General features: G+C 42.1%; 3 protein-coding genes across 3 annotated transcripts in view; 2 read left to right on the forward strand and 1 right to left on the reverse strand.

The window, feature by feature from the left end:
* Positions 1 to 12,265, reverse strand: part of LOC306849709 (uncharacterized protein) — a 919,849-nt gene extending 907,584 nt beyond the window's left edge. Inside the window, exon 1 of the mRNA XM_079384955.1 lies at positions 12,017 to 12,265. The gene's annotated coding sequence lies outside the window, so the exon portion shown is untranslated. The remainder of the gene's footprint in view (positions 1 to 12,016) is intronic.
* LOC306849570 (calcium load-activated calcium channel) lies at positions 3,048 to 5,334 on the forward strand. Its single transcript, XM_079384706.1, has 7 exons — positions 3,048 to 3,229; positions 3,369 to 3,446; positions 3,532 to 3,591; positions 3,807 to 3,853; positions 3,987 to 4,054; positions 4,202 to 4,346; positions 4,501 to 5,334. The coding sequence occupies exons 1-7, from the start codon at positions 3,160 to 3,162 to the stop codon at positions 4,597 to 4,599; spliced, it is 567 nt and encodes a 188-aa protein (XP_079240832.1). The 5' UTR covers positions 3,048 to 3,159; the 3' UTR covers positions 4,600 to 5,334.
* On the forward strand, positions 6,071 to 22,780 carry LOC306849708 (4-trimethylaminobutyraldehyde dehydrogenase A-like). The gene is made up of 12 exons (XM_079384954.1): positions 6,071 to 6,198; positions 6,568 to 6,724; positions 17,065 to 17,210; positions 17,542 to 17,671; positions 17,789 to 17,923; positions 18,033 to 18,229; positions 19,264 to 19,404; positions 19,741 to 19,929; positions 20,186 to 20,273; positions 20,392 to 20,533; positions 21,812 to 21,924; positions 22,070 to 22,780. Exons 2-12 carry the CDS (start codon positions 6,574 to 6,576, stop codon positions 22,162 to 22,164), a joined length of 1,527 nt encoding a protein of 508 aa, XP_079241080.1. The 5' UTR covers positions 6,071 to 6,198; positions 6,568 to 6,573; the 3' UTR covers positions 22,165 to 22,780.
* Positions 22,781 to 23,467: the final 687 nt, after the last annotated feature.

Below are 23,467 nucleotides of genomic sequence, written 5' to 3' on the forward strand. Positions count from 1 at the left end.
CTTGGCAGAATTGTTGTAATTCAGCCACATTGGAGGGTTTTTGAGCATGAACCGCCTTTTTAAGGTCATGCCACAGCATCTCAATAGGATTCAGGTCAGGACTTTTACTAGTCCACTCCAAAGTCTTCATTTTGTTTTTCTTCAGCCATTCAGAGGTGGATTTGCTGGTGTGTTTTGGATCATTGTCCTGCTGCAGAACCCAAGTTCACTTCAGCTTGAGGTCACAAACAGATGGACGGACATTGTCCTTCAGGATTTTTTGGTAGACAGCCAAATTCATGGTTCCATTTATCACAGCAAGTCTTCCAGGTCCTGAAGCAGCAAAACAGCCCCAGACCATCACACTACCACCACCATATTTTACTGTTGGTATGGTGTTCTTTTTCTGAAATGCTGTGTTACTTTTACGCCAGATGTAATGGGACACACACCTTCCAAAAAGTTAAACTTTTGTCTCGTCAGTCCACAGAGCATTTTCCCAAAAGTCTTGGGGATCATCAAGATGTTTTCTGGCAAAACTGAGACGAGCCTTTGTTCTTTTTGCTCAGCAGCGGTTTTCATCTTGGAACTCTGCCATGCAGGCCATTTTTGCCCAGTCTCTTTCTTATGGTGGAGTCATGAATACTGACCTTAACTGAGGCAAGTGAGGCCTGCAGTTCTTTAGATGATGTTGTGGGGTCTTTTGTGACCTCTTGGATGAGTCGTCGCTGCTCTCTTGGGGTAATTTTGGTCGGCCGGCCACTCCTGGGAAGGTTCACCACTGTTCCATGTTTTCGCCATTTCTGGATAATGGCTCGCACTGTGGTTCACTGGAGTCCCAAAGCTTTAGAAATGGCTTTATAACCTTTTCCAGACTGATAGATCTCAATTACTTTCTTTCTCATTTGTTCCTGAATTTCTTTGGATTTCAACATGATGTCTAGCTTTTGAGGATCTTTTGGTCTACTTCACTTTGTCAGGCAGGTCCTATTGAAGCGATTTCTTGATTGCGAACAGGTGTGGCAGTAATTAGGCCTGGGTGTGGCTAGAGAAACTGAACTCAGGTGTGATAAACCACAGTTATGTTTTAATGGGGGGTTATGTTATGTTTCACACAGGGCCATGTGGGTTTGGATTTTGTTTTCCCTTCATAAAAAAAACCCTTCATTTACAAACTACATGTTGTGTTTACTTGTGTTATCTTTGATTAGTATTTAAATTTGTTTGATGATCTGAAACATTAAAATGTGACAAACATGCAAAAAAATAAAAAATCAGGAAGGGGGCCAACACTTTTTCACACCACTGTGTATATATATATATATATATATATATATATATATATATATACATTCCTGTACTGTTGGCCGACCAAATCACACACACAGAGCAGCGTTACCTGGACTCTTTCATTATCATTCTCTGTGATTTTAATAAAGCTAATCTCACCCGCGAACTGCCTAAATACAGACAACACATCACGTGCCCCACCAGGGACAGCAATATACTGGACCATTGGTACACTGTTTTAAAGGATGCGTATCACTCCGTCCCCCATGCAGCACTGGGACTCTCTGATCACTGTTTGGTTCATCTTCTACCAGCCTACAGGCAGAAACTTAAATCTGCTAAGCCTGTAGAAAAAACTGTAAAGAGATAGACTGTTGAAGCAGAGCAGGATTTACAGGCCTGCATCGAACTTACTGATTGGAGTGTTTTTGAGGCTGCAGCTACTGATCTGGATGAGTTCACCGACGCTGTGATGTCCTACATTGGTTTCTGTGAGGACATGTGTGTACCCACCGGGACTTACTTAACATTTAACAACGACAAACCTTGGTTCAGTACAAAACTCAAACAGCTTCGCCAGGCCAAAGAGGATGCTCACAGGAGTGGGAACAAAGCCTTGTACAAACAGGCCACTGTGATTGCAGTGGAGTCATTCAGATTCCTGGGCGCCACCATCTCCCAGGACCTGAAGTGGGATACTCACGTCGACTCCATCGTGAAAAAGGCTCAGCAGAGATTGTACTTTCTTCGTCAACTGAAAAAGTTCAACCTGCCACAGGCGCACATGACACAGTTTTACTCTGCTGTTATTGAGTCGGTCCTGTGCTCTTCTATAACTGTATGGTTCGGGTCAGCCAACAAATCAGATATAAGAAGACTGCAGCGGACTGTTAGGTCAGCAGAAAGGATCATTGGTGTCCACCTGCCCAGCCTTCAGGACTTGTACTTCTCCAGAGTGAAGAAACGGGCAGGTAACATCATCACAGACCCTTCTCACCCTGGACACAACCTGTTTGCGCTTCTCCCCTCAGGCAGACGCTACAGATCTCTGTGCACTAGAACATCTAGGCATAAAAACAGTTTTTCCCCCCATGCCATCTCCAGCCTAAACAACTAACACAGGAATTATTACCTGTGTCCTGTAATCCATGCCTGTATTTCATTCCCCATCTCTAATTATTGACTCTCTCCCTAGCACTTTGTAAATATATATGCATATTTTTCTAAACAGCTGTATATATAGAGTAAATGAGGCACAAATCTGTACATAAATCTTCTGTTCCAGATTCTTACACTAGTATTATTATTATTAAGTCTTATTTAAATGTTTCTGTTCTCATGTCAGATATGTATGTATGTATGCTTGTATGTACCAGAGCTTCTTAAAAACCACAACAAATTCCTTGTGTGTTTGCGCACACTTGGCGAATAAAGCTGATTCTGATATATTTATATATATATATATATATATATATATATATATATATATATATATATATATATATATATATATATATATATATATATATATATATATATATATATCTGTTTGTCATCATGTCTCTTACATGCCGACATATAAAGCCGGTCATGTTATTATTATTATTTTTTTTAATCATTTGTATGTTGATGATTGTATTATTTTATGTGTACTGTTCTTGATTTTTGAGCATTAAAAAAAAAATTAAAAAAAAAATAAAGCCGGATCATTGCCACTAGTTGGAGATGTGGAGTCATGAGTTCATAGTGCAACTACATTCAGAACCCACGAGGAAGCCGGGGGCGCGCATTGATGATATCATCACAGTAATGCTGACGCTGCTACAGTAGAGGTTGTGGCTCAACCAAAGTATTATCTATTAATATCAGTCACCTAAACGTTTTTCCAAAATGAGCACAATGTTTGCAGATACGATCCTGATTGTGTTTATATCTATTTGCACAGCATTATTAGCAGAAGGTATGTACACGCTTAAATCTTAAATGTCAGAAAGCAGTTAGCGAATCCCTAGGAAAATGTCCTAAGCTCAGCAAATACAGGACAACCGCTTTAGCTCTTGTAGTGCTGGATAACAGCTCGCCTTACTCTGTTTCATCAGGTATAACATGGGTTCTGGTGTACCGCACAGACAAATACAAGAGACTAAAGGCCGAGGTTGAAAAACAAAGTAAAAAACGTAAGTCATATGAACGAAGCATGTTTGTCGTTTATATGTATTTAATACATGTGACCAGTGATTCAAATGCTGTAACATGTTTCAGTGGAGAAAAAGAAAGAGACAATTACAGAATCAGCTGGGCGTCAACAGAAGAAAAAAATTGGTAAGTGAGATTATTAAAAATATATTTTTTATGATTACTTATATAGATCATGATGATTACATTACTAATAACAAATACTAAAATAATAATTATTAAACCCGACAATTACAAAAAAAATGATGTTACTGTTGTTATTATTATTAACAAGTAATAAATAAAAATGTATTAATTTATTGTGCAATGTAAATGTAGTATTACTGTATTGTATTCAACAGAGAGACAAGAGGAGAAACTCAAGAACAATAACAGAGATCTGTCTATGGTATTCTAATATTTTCTATTGAAGTTCTTATTTCTATCACACTTCATTGTTTTGTGTTATTTCTTATTAATTCTCATCTGTCTAACAAGTTACACTTTGTTTTGGCATTGTATTAAAGATATTTTAATTGCAGGTCCGGATGAAATCAATGTTTGCCATTGGCTTTTGCTTCACTGCTTTGATGGGCATGTTCAATTCCATGTATGTAGACTTGTTCAGTGCATCATAACTGAATCGCTTTGTTATAAATGTTCAATTATTTCTTAGGCTAATAGTGGTATGATTTGCTAAAGTTATCTAAAATTGCTACTTCATTTATGTTTACAATTTTTTTTTTCTCCATTTCAGCTTTGATGGTCGTGTTGTAGCCAAACTTCCATTTGTCCCGTTGTCATATATCCAAGGCCTCTCACACCGCAACCTCCTGGGTGAAGATTACACCGACTGTTCCTTCATCTTCCTCTACATCCTGTGCACCATGTCAATTCGACAGGTAATGCTGAGTGAATGGAATGGAGCATGTGAGTGAATGGAGCATGATAAATAATGTAATAATGCAATGGTAGTTTTGAGGGAAGAGTTTAGGCTTTGACACTGTTCATGTTAAGCATGCCCTAACCTTTTCCACTGAATACTTGTTGTTTCAGAATATTCAGAAGATGTTGGGTCTCGCCCCATCCCGTGCCGCCACCAAACAGGCTGGAGGGTTTTTAGGACCTCCCCCACAAGCTGCCAAGTTTTCATGAACATTTGTAGACAGTGGGATACCTACTTAAAAAGACACTCAGCTGTACATTGTGTGAACAGCACTCAGTGTGAGAGATTGATAGTCAGGTTGTGCAGCAACGGTAACGGTACCTGTGATGACCACAGAAGTCATGTGCATTGTGTCTTTTTTGTTTATTGTTGTTTTTTAATCAGGTAAATTTATAACTTGCATGTAGTCACATTTCTAACAGAAAATGTTCCTTGAACAAAGATGGTTATGAATGTACATTCAGTCTGAAGCATTTCTGTAAACCTTTATGTTGCTCAGAAGGCTACAATGATTCTTTGTTGTAACTATTATAATTTTATGATTTTAAGATTACCTACCAGCAATATTAATTAATATAACTTCATATTTAGAATTTGAGAGATTAGTTTGATCTGTGGATTCTTAGAATATGTTTCTTCTTTTTTTGATTGTGTAAAAGTTTTATTTAAGTTTAAGGATTTTGTGAGTTTAGACCTTATCCTTGAACATTTGTTCCTCAAGTTTTTATTATGATTATTTCACTATTTAATATTCAAATTGCATTTTCACATGATTAAATAAATGACTAAAAAGGAGTTTTACAGTTCTTTTTTTTTTTTTTTAAAGTAAAATGGTATGCATAAGGCGTAGACCAGAGTTATTGTTTTGTAATTCAGAGTAAACTTTTAGACTTCTGCAATTGTGCTGCAATTGTCCCCCAAAGAATAAACTTTTTGTAATAGTCTTGGATGGTTAATCTAGAAGTAATAATGTTTGTTTAGGTTAGTATGCAAAGAGCATACATTTGACATATTTTATAGAATTAACATTCAACATTTCATTGCCAAATTTAGTAGTGCAAAAGACAAATAAAATTGGCTGATGAGTACATAACTAGTGAGAGGGAGAGACGGAAGAACAGAGTTGCTACGGGTACAAAAAAGTAATTCATGAAGTTGAGAAGACACGTCCTCCCTAGTTATGTCCCAGTTAAATTCTCTTTCAGGCTGGAAAGAGCTGACGTTGTTACAATACACTCTAGTGCAGTGGTCTCAAACTCAATTCCTGGAGGGCCACAGCTCTGCAGAGTTTAGCTCCAACCAGCCCCAAATCACACCTGCTTGGAAGTTTCTAGTGATACTGAAGACCTTGATTAGTTGGATCAGGTGTGTTTGATTAGGGTTGGAGCTAAACTGTGAGGAGCTGTGGCCCTCCAGGAATTGAGTTTGAGACCAATGCTCAAGTGCATTGTTTGTATTGTCTGAAGTATACAAAGTGTTTCTTTTAGAGTTCATAGTTATGTAACAGAGGTGCAGGACAAGAATCATGCACATCAAACTGAAGATGCGTTTCTGATGTTTTGCGCAATTTTTGCCTTCTGGAACTTTGGCCAAAATGTGTTGAAACCATAAAAATGTGGCCTAACGGCGGTGCTTAAGGTAATATTCCTAAATCATCCCACCCACTCATGAAAACAAATCACGGGGTCAGCTTGAGCAACCATATATGTTTTAAAGCCAAAAACATTGTGAAGAAGTCCTGCTTCCGTTCCACGACCATAGAAGGCGAACCATCTACTTTTGTGCAGTAACCAGCTTGTGTTGAAAAGGTAAAGAACATGCATTTGAGTGACTGTTTATTGCATGCGTTTCTGTTATAGATGTACAATTAATGCATAAACTTTATCAGTCAGTGCTGCATTCTTATTTGTGAAGGTTCGCAGCGAAGCATGCTTTTGTTTCAGTGACCTGTAACGGGTCGTTTCCCCGTTGTGGCCGTAATGTGGATTAGCCAAAGTGTACTACGGACTTGTTCTTATCAGTCGGTGCATGCATAAAACTTCAACGTTGCACGCTCTGCTGCATAAGCATTGCACGTTATTGACACTCCTGACGCCAATCACTTGCGTGGTTGGAAACAAAAATATATTGCTAACAAGCATTGACATTCACCAACAATTTACATTGTTCCCGTCCAGACCAGAATGGCTCAGCAACCGCTTCTGTCGCTGCCCGAGTTTCAGAACGTTTCCACGGGTACTTTGGTGGTGAAGGAGCCGCTGAATTTCTGGGGAGGAGCGAGAGTGAAGCCGAAGCACACAAAGAACTCTGAACCAGTATTCGAACCTGCAACTGGTATGATGATTGTTTTTAGGGCCCAAGCCACTAAGGCGCAGGGGCCTCTTGTTCTTCTAAGGATTATTCTTTTCTTTCTTTCTTTTTTATTTCGACTATCTGGGCACTTTTGGGGGCCTTAACGCAGGGGCGTGTCTACAGCATTTTAAATGGGGGGGGCAGTCTGGGGCACTGCCTTAAAAGAGGGTGGCCGGGGGGAGGGGTTGGATACACGATGTTAATAGGCTTATATTATATAGGCTATTAATTGCACAGTGTGAGATTCATTGGTCCTTGCAGAACTTTGTGAGATCGCGATAAACAAAGAGTGACAGCTTTATTGGTTGAGCACTCTTTGCGAGCTTTCTAAGCAATCCATTTAAAATGTAGAACTTTGTTTTTTGCCCACACACATTGCAAAGTTTTGGGAATGACATCTGCATATTTATGCGGGATTCGCTCTCGAAGTAGCAGCATATTGATAGCAATAGAAGGGACAAAATATGTGAAAATGTGCATTAAGAGAGCACCCCCACTTATTTCAGAAGCAGCCTTAGTGATTATTTCTGGAACCTGGTTGATATGCTTCTATAACTATATACAAAAACAACAAAATACAAATGTACTACATAAAATAATTTAATAAACGCATATTTACAATTTAAGCACTTAACTAAAATAAGTATTAATGAAATTAATAACTAGAGAAGGCTAACTATATTCAGCTTGCTTCCATTTAGTGAGAAAAGCCTACTCTTCACTTGAATTAGAAAAAAAAAGCTTTTCTGGTCTTCAGTGATGCGAGGATAACGTTTGAGCATACACACAATATCTGAGTGAGACCGAGCCAATTCATAAAAGAACAATGTAGATTTAAAAGCACACGTCCAGTTTTGTGCGAGTGAAGGAAATCCGCTTGCGAGTGGAGAGATTCGTGCTCGCGCATTACATGATCGCGTAACATTATGCGCTCTCGACATTTGTCATTTAGATCACGCTAAAATGCCTAAAATTAATAAAGAAGAGAAGAAAGTGGCCCTAGGCAGCTGCCTACACATGCCAAGATACGCCAGATGCAGTTAGAAATTAACTAAAAACAAGCCTATGGCAAGACATCTGGTAGGGGGGGCACCTGGGGTGGCCAGACAAATTTCAGGGGGTGCCGGTGCCACCCCTGGCCACCACGTAGACACGCCCCTGCCTTAACGTGCTCAAAACTCTTGAAAATTGGCACGCACGTTGGAACCTGCGGCAATTAGGACGCCGCAGAGGCTGGGACCCGGGCGTGGCACAGGAGCTCTACGGCGCCCCCTGGAAAACTGTCAGAGAACTTGATGTATAGCTCACACATACTTGCACGTATTCATATGAAACGCTCTCGGTTACTCACGTAACCTCGGTTCCCCGAAATGAGGGAACGAGACCAGTGGCGTAACTTTGCTTTGAAAAGTGGTGGGGACACCGCACAACTCGTTTTGCTATTTGTTTATTTAATAACTGAATTTACTTGGGGACTGAGTTCAGAGTTGGAAATGCACTTAATTTTCACTTTGATGTACACATGCATCACATTCACAAATATGTCTATAAACATCCAAATAAGCAAAACGTAACATTCACAATGTGAATGTTACGTTTTGCTTATCACAACACATCCAGGGTAGCTAATATCAATCAAAATACGCAAGATAAATGCTCAGCTGCAGCGTATTCATTAATCCCCAATCAATTGTGTGTGTGTATTACGATTCATTCCACTTTGAATTACTTGAATGAATGAATTTTCTCTTAATACCAGCCGGACAACTTGCTAAAAGCAGGTGTGATCGATGCACGCGCTCAACATTACGTCAAGAGTCAAGACAAGCCCACAAAATGTTTCCTCATCCAATCAAATAATTTAACCAATCCTGAACTACGCAAAACCTCGTGTAAAACATGAATGAGGGTTAATTTGTGTTTAAAATGGCTAAACTACCTTTATTAATTAAATAAATGAAATTGTTTGACGAATCTTTTTTTTTATGACGTTTTTATAAAAGCTCTATTTTTTCCTCCCCCACCCCACATGTAAAGGCTAGTTAATGGTAAATGTTGCTACCTATAGCATAAATGTTAAAACATCAACAAAATGTCCAAAAGAAAGTGTGGAAGTGATATAAGAAGCTTTTTAGTGAAGCAGCCACGCACATTGCACACTGAGTCCGAATTTTTCGCCCGAAATTTTCGCACGTTGAAAAATAAATACGACCTCACGTTGTCAATCACGTTTGCACACTGCCTCCGAAATTGTCGTCCGTCAAAAAATAAATTCGGATCGGGTTCGATTTTTTGCGTTTCTCGCATCCGTATAAAGCATTTTGAGATGCTTTGAGAAGGTGTTTTGACAATTCAGAGCCACCGTACAAGCGAAAGCCAAAATCCAAAATAGTGTCAGACAAATTAATACACTTCGTCTTGCAGCAGAGAGCACTTTATGACAAACAAATTGCGGAATACAAAGATACAGAATATAAAGATTTTATTTTTTTATGCCTGGCGCGCACCTTTCCGATGCCGCAGTTCGATGTTTGTGTGTGTGTGTGTGTGTGTCCATACCTCAGACAGTCTCTGTTCAGGATAAATTGGTTCACGGAAATTGGTGGTCTTCTTTTTATTATGTGGATTCAGTATCGCTAGCAAAGTATCAAACTGAGGCACTGACATCCTGAAATAAACTTTGAATCTCTCGGGATAATCCCGCAGCTCTTTGATAAGGAGGTGGAACTCTCCTTCCTCTCTGCGCAATCTAAGGATTGGATGGACCCAATATTTCCTTTTTATTTTTCTTTTTTTAAAAAGAGAGAGGACAACAAAATCATCCTCACTGCTTGAAGACATTTTGTATAGTTTTGTGAATTTTTCCCCAACGGATTAATTAAAACGCATCGGACTCAGTGTAGGTCTCTGTGCGTGACGAATTTTTAAGATTGCGAATGTGATAAAACGCATGAGAAAATTTCGGACTCAGTGTGCAGAGACCTTAAGACTAAAATACAGTATTAACATTGTAGACTACAAATACATTTTAAAAGAGGTACAGGATCTGTAGACTAATTAATTATAGGGAAAGGAAACTACATATCCCATGACGCATATCGCGTATCTCGCGATAGTTTCACAACGAGACTTAATATTCATCTTTGAGGACGTTGAAAAGCTTCTGTCCGGCGGAAAAATGTGTTAAATGAATGAATTAGATTATGAAGAGTGACGATTTGTAGATGGTGCTTTTCCTTTAATATATACCTTACGCAATCTATTTTTCAGATACTTTTTAAAAGTGGTGGGGACAATATCGAGCCTGGTAAAAAGTGGTGGGGACATGTCCCACCCGTCCCACCCGTAAATTACGCCTATGAACGAGACATTGCTTTGGGAAATACATTTTCCTCGAATATTACTGAAGCCTTATTGAATCACGCCAGTGAAACTGGCCAATGGCGTTCAAGCGCGCGAAATATGAGGGGGCTCGTCACTATATAAAGCAGCGCTTGTACGTCATCCATTCAGAATCTTTGACTGAAGCAACTAAGCATTGTAAGATCCTGAGCTCGGTGACACGGCAATAAGAGCAATGTCTCGTTCCCTCATTTCGGGGAACCGAGGTTACGTGAGTAACCGAGAGCGTTCCCCTTCAATTCGGTCACTCAACATTGCTTTGGGAACGTATAAAATCCCGCCGTGTCACAGCGATGGAGCCAAGCTCGACTAAGTATGTCAAGTTTCACATTCGGAGCCGTAATGAGAACGGCAATGATATTGGCGCTCTTAGTAAACACAGCTCAGGTCTACAGGACCTAGTCGAAACCATGTAAAGTCAGGGGCGCGGCAGCTAGACGATGCCGCGTCACATCAGGGGCGGAGTTAACTCCGGTGAAACAAAGAATGTGAAATGGCGGCGGCTTCGGCGCTTTCACAAATAGATTAGTTGAAATTGTTTAATTTCAATGAAATCATGTTATAATGCACAGCCGTACCGGTATGATGGTGACCAAGTCCTAGAAGACGTGGTGAACTATATCATAATACTGTGATAAACTGATAGGGACAGCATTGAATTGGTGGTGCGTCTATACAGGGTGTATACGACCTAGTCGAAACCATTGGTACACATCTCAGATCATGGCTGAGTAAGCGCGTGCGCTGCTCGCACTGACAGCACATGCGAGGCAAGCGACGACACATCTAGGTTATAAAACCTCGCGAAAGTGCTGGGTGACGACCAGCCTGCCGCCGTACAAATGTCCTGAATAGATATGCCATTTGCCCAGGATGATGCGAGGCCACGGGTTGAGTGGGCACGAACCCCTATCGGACATTCCACACCTTTAGAGCTGTAAGCCAAAGCAATTGCGTCGACGATCCAGTGTGACAGCCTTTGCTTGGACACAGGCAGTCCTTTTGTACGTCCACCGAAACATACGAATAGCTGCTCCGAGAGTCTGAACTGTCTAGAGCGCTCGATATAAGTACGCACCGCTCGTACAGGGCACAGCAGTGTATTAAGCGGCTCTGTCCCGGTTGGTGTTTCGGGGCGGAAAGCAGATAGTGATATGACCTGCGCTTTAAATGGAGTCGAAAGCACTTTAGGCACATAACCTTTTCTAGGCTTCAAGGTGAGCCTGCAATCACCTGGCCCGAATTCAATACACGAGTCGTCAATTGAAAGCGCTTGTAGGTCTCCAACTCGCTTAACAGAGGCCAGCGCGAGCAGGAGCGCTGTCTTGAGAGAGAGCGCTCGCAAGCTCGCTGATTGTATGGGCTCGAACGGGTGTCCCGTGAGAGCGTCAAGCACTAGCGCCAAGTCCCAAGTGGGTAGAGTAGAAGGGCGAGGAGGGTTCAGCCTTCTTGCTCCTTTTAAAGACCGTATGATCAGGTCATTTCTGCCGATCGGGCGATTTTCGATGTGCGCGTGAAAGGCTGTTATAGCGGCCACATACACTTTCAATGTGGATGGCATACGACCGCTATCAAATCGCTCTTGAAGGAAGACAAGGATTATTGATATTGGGCAGCTGATTGGGTCTTCGCCCCGCGATACGCACCAACTTGAAAAAACTCTCCATTTATGTGCGTAGAGACCCCTTGTGGAGGGAGCCCTAGCCTCAGATATAGTGTTCAGCACGCGCTGAGGAAGCGCATCTGTTACTGGCAAGCTCCGTCGAGTGGCCAGACATGAAGGCTCCATGACTCCGGATTTGGGTGCCAAATCGTCCCTTGTGCTTGAGAGAGAAGGTCCCTCTTCAGTGGGATAGTCCACGGGGGGGCTACCAGCATCTCCACCAGCTCTGGGAACCACGGCTGATTGGGCCATTTCGGTGCCACTAGCAGAACAGATTCCTTTTCCTCTCTGATTTTGCAAAGCACGCGAGGCAGAAGTTTCACTGGAGGAAAGGCATACTTGCGTACTTTCGGCCAGCTGTGAGCTAGTGCATCCACTCCCAGGGGAGAGTGTGTCAGTGAATAAAACAGCGGGCAGTGAGTGTTCTCCGCTGATGCGAAGAGATCCACCTCCGCCCTGCCGAATACACTCCAAATCATTTTGACTGTCAAAGGGTGTAATCTCCACTCCCCGTGGATTATCCCGCCCCTCGACAGTAAATCCGCGCCGTAGTTCAGGCGTCCGGGGACATGTACTGCCCGGATGGAGAGGAGGTGTCGATCTGCCCACAGAAGGAGGTCTCTCGCCAGTTGCAGCAGTGGTCGTGAGTTCACACCGCCTTGGTGATTTATAAACGCTACCACTGTCATGCTGTCCGTCCTGATGAGAATGTGACGGTGAAGAATGTCTGGGAGAAAGCACTCGAGCGCTAGGTGTACAGCACGGAGCTCCAGACAGTTTATGTGCCATGACTTCTCCGTTTCTGACCACGTCCCGAAGGCTGGTCTGCCATCGCATACGGCTCCCCAACCCGTACTCGATGCATCTGTCGTGACATTCTTTCTCCTGATCACTTGGCCAATACGAACACCCCGGCGATATAGAGTCATATCGCGCCAAGGGTTCAGCGTATGCAAACAGTCGCGCGTCACTTTGATGCGCAAGGTGCCCGTGCGCCATGCGTTCTGTGGCACCCGGCTCTTTAACCAGAGCTGAAGCGGACGCATATGTAGGAGCCCTAGATTGCACACTGTCGAGGCGGCAGCCATCTGGCCGAGCGTCCTCTGAAAGCATTTCAGCGGGGGAGAACGCCCTAGTTTGAAGACTGCGAGAGAACTGATCAGTTTTCGTGAGCGCTCCTCCGACAGACGCGCTCGCATTTTGATTGAGTTCAGCTCTACTCCTAAAAAGGAGATGTTCTGGCTCGGTACTAGCATGCTCTTTTGCATATTTACAGTCAGTCCTAAGCTCTGAACGTGAGCGAGGAGTCTGAGTTTGTCGCTGAGCAGCGCGCTCTCTGACTGGGCTAACACTAGCCAGTCGTCGAGATAGCTAGGATGCGCATTCCGCTCTGCTTCAGAGGAGAGAGAGCAGCATTCATTTCGTAAACGTACGAGGGGCCAGACATAAGCCAAAGGGCAGGACCGTGAATTGGTACGCTATCCCTTCGAATGGAAATCTCAGGAAGCGCCTGTGACGGGGGGCTACCTGAATGTGAAAATAAGCATCCTTTAAATCCACGGAGATACACCAATCTCCCGTTCTGATATGTGAGAGGATTTGTCTCAGCGTAATCATTTTGAACGAGCGCTTTGAAAGCGCGCGATTCAGCGGTCTCAGGTCCAAGATTGGGCGGAGCCCGCCGTCTTTCTTTGGCACCAGAAAATAACGACTGTAGAAGCCGCTCTCGCGGTCTGTGAGGGGGACTGCCTCTACAGCGCGCTTTGCGAGAAGGTTGTGAATTTCCTCTCGCAGAACTGAGACATTCTGCTCCCGTACAGTGGACATTAACACACCGTTGAAACGGGGCGGTCTGCGGAAGAACTGAAGCGTGTAGCCGTTCTTGATTGATTTCATAACCCACTCTGATACCCCTGGCAGTGCCTGCCACGCTTCTGTGAACTGTGACAGCGGGCGAGGCGGACTGCACACCGTGAGGGATAACTCGCCGTTGGGGGGCGGGGAGTTTAATACCACACGAGTGTGAGAGTGAGTGATGGGGGAGAGGGGAGTGAGAGGAGGAAAATTGCCCTGATATTGAGGTGATTTTTGTATTTTTTTGACTTTATTGCACTGCACTGTGGAACAGTCAAAACACAAACATGACAATCGTTCTCGCCGCCCGCCACAGGCAAGGGGGCGTGGTGAACACACACAGCGGAGCGAGCAGACTTTCTCAGTGGCTCGTCTTCGGCGCTGAGTGTAGCTTTCCTCCTCCGAGAGACAACATCAGGAACGCGGCTTTAATTCCGTAGCCGGTGGCCTGCTGTTTCTGTCAGGACGGGGTCTCTGGCCCTTCGAGCCCTGGCGGCGCTTCGGCCAAGGTTGTCTCGGCCTCACCGCCGGCTCATGCTCGCGCCGAACCGCAGTAGGAGGGGCGAACGGTCTTCCCGCGCGCTGCGCTGAGGATGAGCGGGAACGCGCAGGAGGGATCGCGCCAGCGCGCTTTGGTAAGAAGTGGCTATGGCCTTCGATTGCTTCTGCGCTTCAACGAAGCGCTCCGTGAACGTCTCCACCGCCGCTCCAAAGAGACCTGAGGGATTCACGGGAGCGTCCAGGAGAGCCGTCTTCTCTGACTCTTTCAACTCGGTCAGAGTCAGCCACAGGTGACGATCCAGCGCCACAAGGTTCCCCATATTGCGGCCGATCGCTCGAGCTGTCACCTTCGTCGCTCTGAGGGCCAGATATGTGGCGCGTCGGAGCTCTTTGAAGACTTCAGGGTCCGGACTCCGGGCCACCTTCATCCAGGGACCCACGACTTCGCTATCTCGTCGTGCACCTCCGGGAAAAAGGGGCCGGGTCTCCGCGGGGTGTCCTTTCGGCCGCCCCACTAAACATTGGACGTCGGATAGATGTGCAGATCATGTCTATATTGGGTCCGTCGGTCCATGACCAATTCTGGACATCTATTCGACGTCCAAACTAGGTCCACTATTTGGACGTCCAACCATGACCCAACTTGGACGTCATTTTGACGTTCAACATTTGACCTAATCTGGCTTAATTTTTTTGGACGTCATTTGGACATCTATGGCAGTTGTGATATACACATTAGACGTGCGGTAGACGTCGAAAAAAGACGTCGCCTGGCGTTACAAAACAACCCCATCAATGGACGGAAATTGGACGTCCAAAATGACATGGAAAAGATGTCACTACGACGTCACATTGCGCAGTGGGGCGGTCCGACTGGAAGAACCGCTCGTCCAGACGGCTTCTGGCCGGCTCGGTAGGAGGCGCCCACTCCAGACCGAGCTCATCAACCGCCTTGGTCAGGACGCGTAGGAGCTCAACATCACTGTGATGGAGGTCCCCAGCGTCACTGCCGGGCGCAGTGTAATCCAGTGGGCTGTTGCACCACTCCTCTCTCGCAGACGCTGCCACCGAGATGGCATCATCCTCCTCCATGGCTCCGAAAGACACCACATCTTGCGCGCTGGGGGAGGGGCGGAGATCAGCGGCCATGAAGCGCACTGGGAGGGGACCTGCAGCAGGGGGGTGAGAAGCGTGTGGGCACTGAGTCGGCACGGTCTCGTCACCCGACCCGGACAGATCCGCATTAGAAACTCGCGGCACTTTACTCCTTGGCTCAGAGGAAGAGCGCGGCAGAGCTAGTTGGGCGAGTTCATCGCCTTGGACGATGGCCACACGGAGCCTGAGAGTCCGGAGACTCATATCTCCGCAGTGGGGGCAGTCCGACCCCCCAAGCGCCGCCTCTGCGTGGGCGCGACCCAGGCAGAAGACGCACGATTCGTGGCCATCAGAGGGTTCGATTGGCTCTACACAGGAGAGGCAATCGCGAGAGGTCATCATTGTTCGTCCGAAGCTCACTTACCGGAACACAGCAGAGGAAGAAGGCGTGTCCGCTGCAGCGTGTAGATCACGGTGAGTGGTAGATTCTTTGACAGGCTTCTTGCTGAAGGAAAAAATTCTGAATGGATGACGTACAAGCGCTGCTTTATATAGTGACGAGCCCCCTCATATTTCGCGCGCTTGAACGCCATTGGCCAGTTTCACTGGCGTGATTCAATAAGGCTTCAGTAATATTCGAGGAAAATGTATTTCCCAAAGCAATGTTGAGTGACCGAATTGAAGGGGAACTCGGTACACGTATAGAACTCATTGAGCGGAACAACTTTCACACTGCATGTCTTAGGCTCGGCCCAACAGGACGTCGGCTATTTAGGGCTGTTTAAAAAGCGCATGCTCTGGAATTTGATATACTCCTCTGAGGAAAGCAGGAGCAGTTGGTAACCATATCTAATGCATCCAGGCCAATAGGTGTCTGTACAGAATGCAAAATGAGGGTGGAGCTAAACACCCCAACTACACCCTGGCCTAACCCATTACCCTATCACTCAAGTGATACTCACTGGGGAGTCAAATGTCTTGCATCGAATGAGGGGGACCTGGATGTCATTTGACTCTGCAGTGAGCACTACTTGTGCAAAATCATCTTAATTCACCTAATAGGCCTAAGGATGTAGACTTTTTGTGAAGAAAAACTACGTACTTTTTAGTGTGTTGTGGCAGAGTAGACACTGTAAACTGCCTGTCAATCATCTTGTGACAGTTAGTGTCCTTATATACACACTTCGCATTTCATACAGTACTCAACAATTCGTCCTACTGAATTGAAAAGGAGCACACTGATCTGCCAATCACTATTTATGTTGCTGTTGTGCTGCTGCATCTTTATGAAATTTCAGTGTTGTTGAAGATAAAATGTATAATGAGATTTTTCATCAGGCTTTATTATTAATCACTCCAGCCCCTTTACCCAAACCACACACATCCATAATGTTTGTTGTTCTTTTTATTAGTGTTTGTAGGTCTTAACTGGTCCTCCTCCGAAGTGTAGTGGGTTGTGGGAAATACTATGTTAGACTGTACATATCTGCACTTTGAAAATCAAAATGGATCAAAGTGTATCTTTTGGAAGGGTTTCTCTCAAGTCACCTTTAATTATGATCCAAGTGCCCTAGTTTTACAGGCTATGCATGGAGTTATTGATTTACAATAATTGCCCTGAAGTCTGTTGCCTCACACCTCAATAGTCAATTGTAGGAACAGTACTTTGAAACCAGTGTGTTAAGTCTAAATCGTAAAATCCTGAACTCTTTTAATTTTAATGTAGGAATTAAAAAAAATGTGCTTACAAACGGCTGTTCCTTTCAGTAACATGTTCAATGCATGTACTTCACCTTTCTTTTCTCAGGTCGTGTGCTGTGTGATATGATTCCCTGTGCAGAGGAGGAGGTAGATGAGGCCATAAAAAGTGCTCATTCTGCCTACCTAAAATGGAGCAAATTATCAGGAATGGAGAGGGCCAGGATCATGCTGGAGGCTGCCAGAATTATTAGGGTAAATGCATTTAAAGTACAACGTTTCTTCTAAAGATGATCCAATGAACATGGCATTCAGTAGAGGGCAACAGTCCAGAAGGAAAAATCCTGTTCATTTATTACATGGGGGAATTGAATTTTAATGATAACTTGTACACCGTTAAAACAGACCTACTGTACACTCCAAGCTTGTTGATCGATTGTTTATGCTGAACTTGTATTTTAAATGATGTGCAATAGCAAAATTCCTGGTGTAAAACTACATTACCTATGATTCTGCAGAGAAATTATGTTGTTGATTATTAGTTGTATGATTCTACCAATTAGCAAACGTCTATTCTTGCATGCAGGAGCGCAGAGATGTTATTGCGATAGCAGAAGTGGCCAACAATGGCAAATCCATCACCGAGGCTCAGGTGGATATTGATGTTGCTTGGCAGTGCATTGAATACTATGCTGGTATTGCCCCCACATTGTCAGGTAGGCTTGAATACTGGCTAATCAACTTGACAAGGTGGCTGGTCTCAAAAATTGGAAATATTTATACATGATATCTAAATGTTGTTGTTTTTTTGGTTTGTTTTTTTATATACTCAGGCCAGCATATACAGCTTCCAAGAGGATCTTTTGCCTATACCAGAAGAGAGCCACTGGGAGTGTGTGTTGGCATTGGAGCTTGGAACTACCCATTCCAGATAGCTGCCTGGAAGTCAGCCCCGGCTATGGCTTGTGGTATGAGAAGATTTCTTTGTTTCTTTAATTTGTGGCTGGATTTTGGTGCTATATTCCTTTCTTGTTCCTCTGTCCGTTTTTTGTCGCTTATGGAAACTGCTTCTCTTAGGCAATGCCATGGTGTTTAAACCATCTCCCATGACCCCAGTGACAGCAGTCATGTTGGCAGAGATCTACAAAGAGGCAGGTGTCCCAGATGGACTCTTTAACGTGGTACAAGGAGGAGCCGAGACTGGAGGATTTCTGTGTCACCATCCCATGGTGGCCAAAGTGTCTTTCACTGGCAGTGTTCCCACTGGAAAGAAGGTATACCATGAAAACAAAATAAGCTGAAGAAAATTAGTAGTATTAGTACAAGTTACTGTTAGCTGTAAATACAAACATGTTGAACCCACACCCTCACTCAGTATGCAGCAGTAATGCAGTAGTTTTCAAACTATTTGGTCCAAAGGTCTGACTTTTGTCTGAAACAATTTTCAAAGCCCATAGATTTTAAGTATTTTTGTTGTAATCATGTTTTTTTGACAGTCTTTCTTAATGTGTTTTTTAACATTCAGTTTAGATTACAGTTAGATTAAATGAGATTTTTGTTAAAATGAATACTTTTCCATACCAGCAAGTGACTGTAGCCTGTATTTATCATTAAAATGGGAACCCGTAAACTATGGCTGCATCCGAAAATCACATTTTCGGAGTTCACTTCAATAGTCAATTACTTTATTGAACATGCTTTTTAATAACAGTTTTAAAGTATGAATGCGTTTAGTATGACACTAATCTGGACATATCAGATGTCATGTGACTTACCATTGACGGTGCCTAGTGTTTTATGAATACTGTGAATACTACAGACATAATATTTTTATATACTGTTTTTCATCTACTATATGAAGTGAAGTGACATTCAGCCAAGTATGGTGACCCATACTCGGAATTCGTGCTCTGCATTTAACCCATCCAACGTGCACACACACAGCAGTGAACAAACACACACCGTGAACACACACCCGGAGCAGTGGGCAGCCATTTATGCTGCAGCGCCCGGGAATCTTCTCATACCGAGAAGAAATCTCATATGAGAAGAAATCTTCTCATACCACAAGCCATAGCCGGGGCTGACTTCCAGGCACCTCAGTCGTGGTATTGAGGGTGGAGGGAAAGCTGGACATTCACTCCCCCCACCTACAATTCCTGCCGGCCGGAGACTCGAACCCGCAACCTTTGGATTACAAGTCCAGCTCTCTAACCATTAGGCCACGACTTCCCCTATATCGAAGGACTGTATGTTAATGTTTTTAAAATGTAATTTTGATGTGGTCTGATGTACCCTTCCTATAAAGGTTATGGAAATGGCATCCAAAGGTATAAAGCAGGTGACTCTGGAGCTTGGAGGAAAGTCACCACTGATCATCTTTAAGGACTGTGAACTGGAGAATGCGATCAAAGGGGCCCTCATGGCCAACTTCCTCACCCAGGGAGAGGTGTGTTAAAAAAATAATCATTTCTGTTTCAGCCATACAGTTTTTACAGACAGAAAGCTTAATTTGCTCCATTGCTTATTTGCATTTTCAAAGTGTCTGTTTTTTGGTGTCAATGAAAGTGAGTGCATATTGGGCTCAAACACACAATCCTCAGCTTTCAGTAGGCCACCAGGTCCACATTTACAGCTTCATTATTGTACTGCTGCACTAGTGTAGTACTTTAACGCATGTAAATTTGAACACATTTCTAGAAAACCGCTTCTGTATAAATAAACCAAACCTGCAAAGGACGACAGTACTGTAACTGCTGATTTCTTTTTTTTTTTTTTTTCTCAGGTATGCTGCAATGGAACACGAGTGTTTGTGCAGAGAGAGATTATGCCACAGTTCTTGGAGGGAGTAGTGAAGAGGACCAAGGCCATCGCTGTTGGGGATCCCTTGTGTGAAGGGACACGCATGGGTGCCCTCATCAGTAAACCCCACATGGAAAAAGTTCTGGGCTTCATCAAGCAAGCAAAAGAACAGGTACTTCAGTACAGTCATTTAGATCAACATAACATAATTGATTTTGTAAATGCATGTTATAGATCTTATCGTGAACAATTTGTCCGTGTATGTTTTTACACTTTTTTTTTTTTTTTTTTTTTTTTTTTTTTTTCTGAAAATTCGTTCGACTTGAATATAACTCACGGGAGGTATCCATATACATTTTATCACAACTTGAACTGCTTTATTCCACTGTTTGTTCAAATATTGTTCATGTAGTTTATCATTGTTTAAGGGTGCAAAGGTTTTATGTGGAGGAGAACGGTTTGTTCCCAGTGATCCCAAACTGAAAGATGGACACTTTGTGTCCCCATGTGTGCTGGGTGAGAAAGCGAAATATTTACCTTCGTATTACAATTTGTTACTTAACGAGTGCTTAATCAGCTTGATTCAGAGACACCTTTTTCTGTACTTACCTTTACTTCACTACAATACACACAGATAACTGCAGGGATGATATGACCTGTGTGAAGGAGGAGATCTTTGGGCCTGTGATGTCTGTTCTGCCTTTTGACACAGAGGAGGAAGTTCTTCAAAGAGCCAACAACACAACCTTTGGATTGGCATCTGGAGTCTTCACCAGGTGACTCCACCATACAGCAATATAATATAGGGCTGTCACTAACGATTATTTTGGTTATCGGTTGATTATTTTGATGATTAATAGAGTAATCTTATATACACTTTTTTTTTTTTTTGAGTTAATAAAAATCGACAAGCAAACAATAGCCTTTAAAATGACTTGAAATACATATATAATAGCAATGAGACGATAATTAGTTCAAAAAGTATCAAAAGCTAGTAATCATACTGTTTTGAACAAAACTGAAAATGCGTAATGTATTAACCATAGAACTAACCTACACTATGCATTATATCTAATTACTGCAGAGGGCGCCAACGGCCTGACGATTGTTTTTGCACTTTACAGCACGACGTAATCCTTTTTTGATATTGACTAAACATTTCAAATGTCCATTTAATCTTTAATATTTGGTCATTTATGACAGAAATGCTACAGCTACTGTAATTTCTTGATTATGTGGACCTGCTGTCAAAAGAGTGAATTTACGTTCTCATTCAGCCTGTCGGCTGTTTTTGTTTCATTCAGATGTTTTATGTAGTATAGTTTCACAAAACTAAAGTCAGACCATTCTGTCTTTGCTTCAAATTTTGAAATTATACTATCTAATTTAAATAAAAAACGGCTCATGCTGCATGTATGCAGCATCTTTGTCTGGATCGTGATTAAAATGAAGTTGCCACTCATTTTAAATGGAAAGCGCACAGACAAATCAGTTTGTTTATATGAAGAGATTTATTTTATTTGTATTTATTTGATTTGGGATTCGTTTTAAAATATCAGTTTAGTTTTGTTATTTGACATTTCAATGTCACAAAGAAATGTGCAGTACTTTGTCTGAGAAATAATAAAAGGACACCTTTTAATTTATCATTTGTCTTAAATCTAAAAAAACAAAAAACAAATGGTATGAAACCAGTTTGAGCCAGCTGAGTGAATCTTATAATATAGTATAATGTAATGTAATATACTTTCTGGTGATGGCTGTTGTTTTTATACTAAGCCAATGTTAAACCAGGAAACTTTTTTTCTTTTTTTTTTTTTTTTTTTTTTTTTTTTGCTTGTTTGCAGTTCACTTCTAATTAATTTAGTATGATTTATTAAATCATTTTGTAGGAATTACTATCATTAAATTTTTTTTGTAACCAAATAAGTTATCTACAAAATTTAATATTGAAATGATTAATTTCAGTGACTCATACATTCTTCTACTGAATTAACCCAGTAAACTGGCTACCCTAATATTAGATTTAACATTCTCCTGTGCTGTTTTTATAGGGATATAGCTCGTGCCCACAGAGTTGCTGAAAACCTTCAGGCAGGAACGTGCTACATCAACAACTACAATGTTGGCCCTGTGGAAGTTCCTTTTGGAGGCTACAAGATGTCAGGTACTGCAAACTTAGTGTTTCATGGGTGATTATTGATGGTGTCCTATACAGGAAAAACAAAACCTTTTCTGCCAAGTGTTTTAGCACACGTGTATATTTCGTAAAACTAGAGCGATCTGTCATACTGTTATCCTTTTTCTTTTAGGGTTTGGAAGGGAGAATGGACAAGTGACCATTGAGTACTACTCTCAGCTCAAGACGGTTGTGGTGGAAATGGGAGATGTAGAAGACTGCTTTTAGACTATTGTGGGGTTAACCACCAACATTACTGACAGCAATATGATTTCCAAGTTCTCAGATCTATAGCTCTACCTATGTTTGCAGTGTAACATGTTAAAAATGTTTTATAACTAACAGTCCTTTACTTGAGCTGTAGACAAGAGCTACACTGTCGTTGCTTTGACGGTCCATATGTCCGTCTCAGACTTCCAAATTGTGTTGGTATATTACGAACATGTAAGAACACTAGAACAGACTTAACAGTTGACTGTATCAGTTTTTTCAGTCCCGTGATGTATGTTTAACAGTGTCATCATTTTCAAAATGCTAATAGTTCAAAATGTTCAAAAGCAAGTGCATTCTATTAGTTATATTTCACAAATTTATTATAGTCACCTGGTGTTAGACTTGTTTGGTTTTCCTCACTATACTCAGCGCCATGAAGAATTTGTATTTGTCTGGTGGTTGACAAGTTTGTAGTATTTCAGATAAAATTACCTTGAGCCAAAAATGATCTGTACTCTTATTTCTCTTTAATGTGACTTATGTCTGTGGTGTCAGATGTTCCACTCATTTGTCTTTACAGACAACGATGGGGGCTATTGTAAGCAAAAACATAAATGCGTTAAATGTGTAGTAATATCAGGAAGTGTGTCCTCCAATTTATTTAAATTATTTATTCCTCAGCTAAATTAAGATAAGATGAAAACAATGCCACTGGAATCAGTTTGCATTCTATTAGATTGCTGCAATGTATGCATAATATATGCACTTGAAATGATAAACATGAGTGGGAATGCTCATACTACTCTGAATGTTGATTCCTTTTTAAAGAATTTGATTGGTCCCAGAAATTGTCAAATTACAAAGTTTACTTTTGACACAGAGGAGGTTCTTCTAAGAGAAATTGAGAGAAATTGTTTCCTCTAAGGTTACAAACAAATGTGTGTGTATGTGTGTGTATATATATATATATATATATATATATATATATATATACACACATTTAACATAGAAATCAATAATTTTTTGGGATTGGACTGTATGGAGTGTATACCTTTTGCGGAGGGGGCTCAATTAAGATTAAGAAAATTAGATTGTAAATTGCATATTTACTTTGGAATAATTATTTGTACATAAGACCAAATCTATATAGGCCCAATCTGTTCTAAATAGGTTTTGAGTAGTTTTTTGTGGCTTAAGATTTATTGCGCATAAGAATGCCAGTAAATAATGGAAATGGGTTTGAGTGGTTTTAAGTCCTATATGATTTAAGTTCAATTTAAAGTTAGTAATAATTTGCTAGTACATATTTCGTTGTTTT

Source organism: Barbus barbus, assembly GCF_936440315.1.
Source record: "Barbus barbus genome assembly, chromosome: 29".
Taxonomy (NCBI): domain Eukaryota; kingdom Metazoa; phylum Chordata; class Actinopteri; order Cypriniformes; family Cyprinidae; genus Barbus; species Barbus barbus.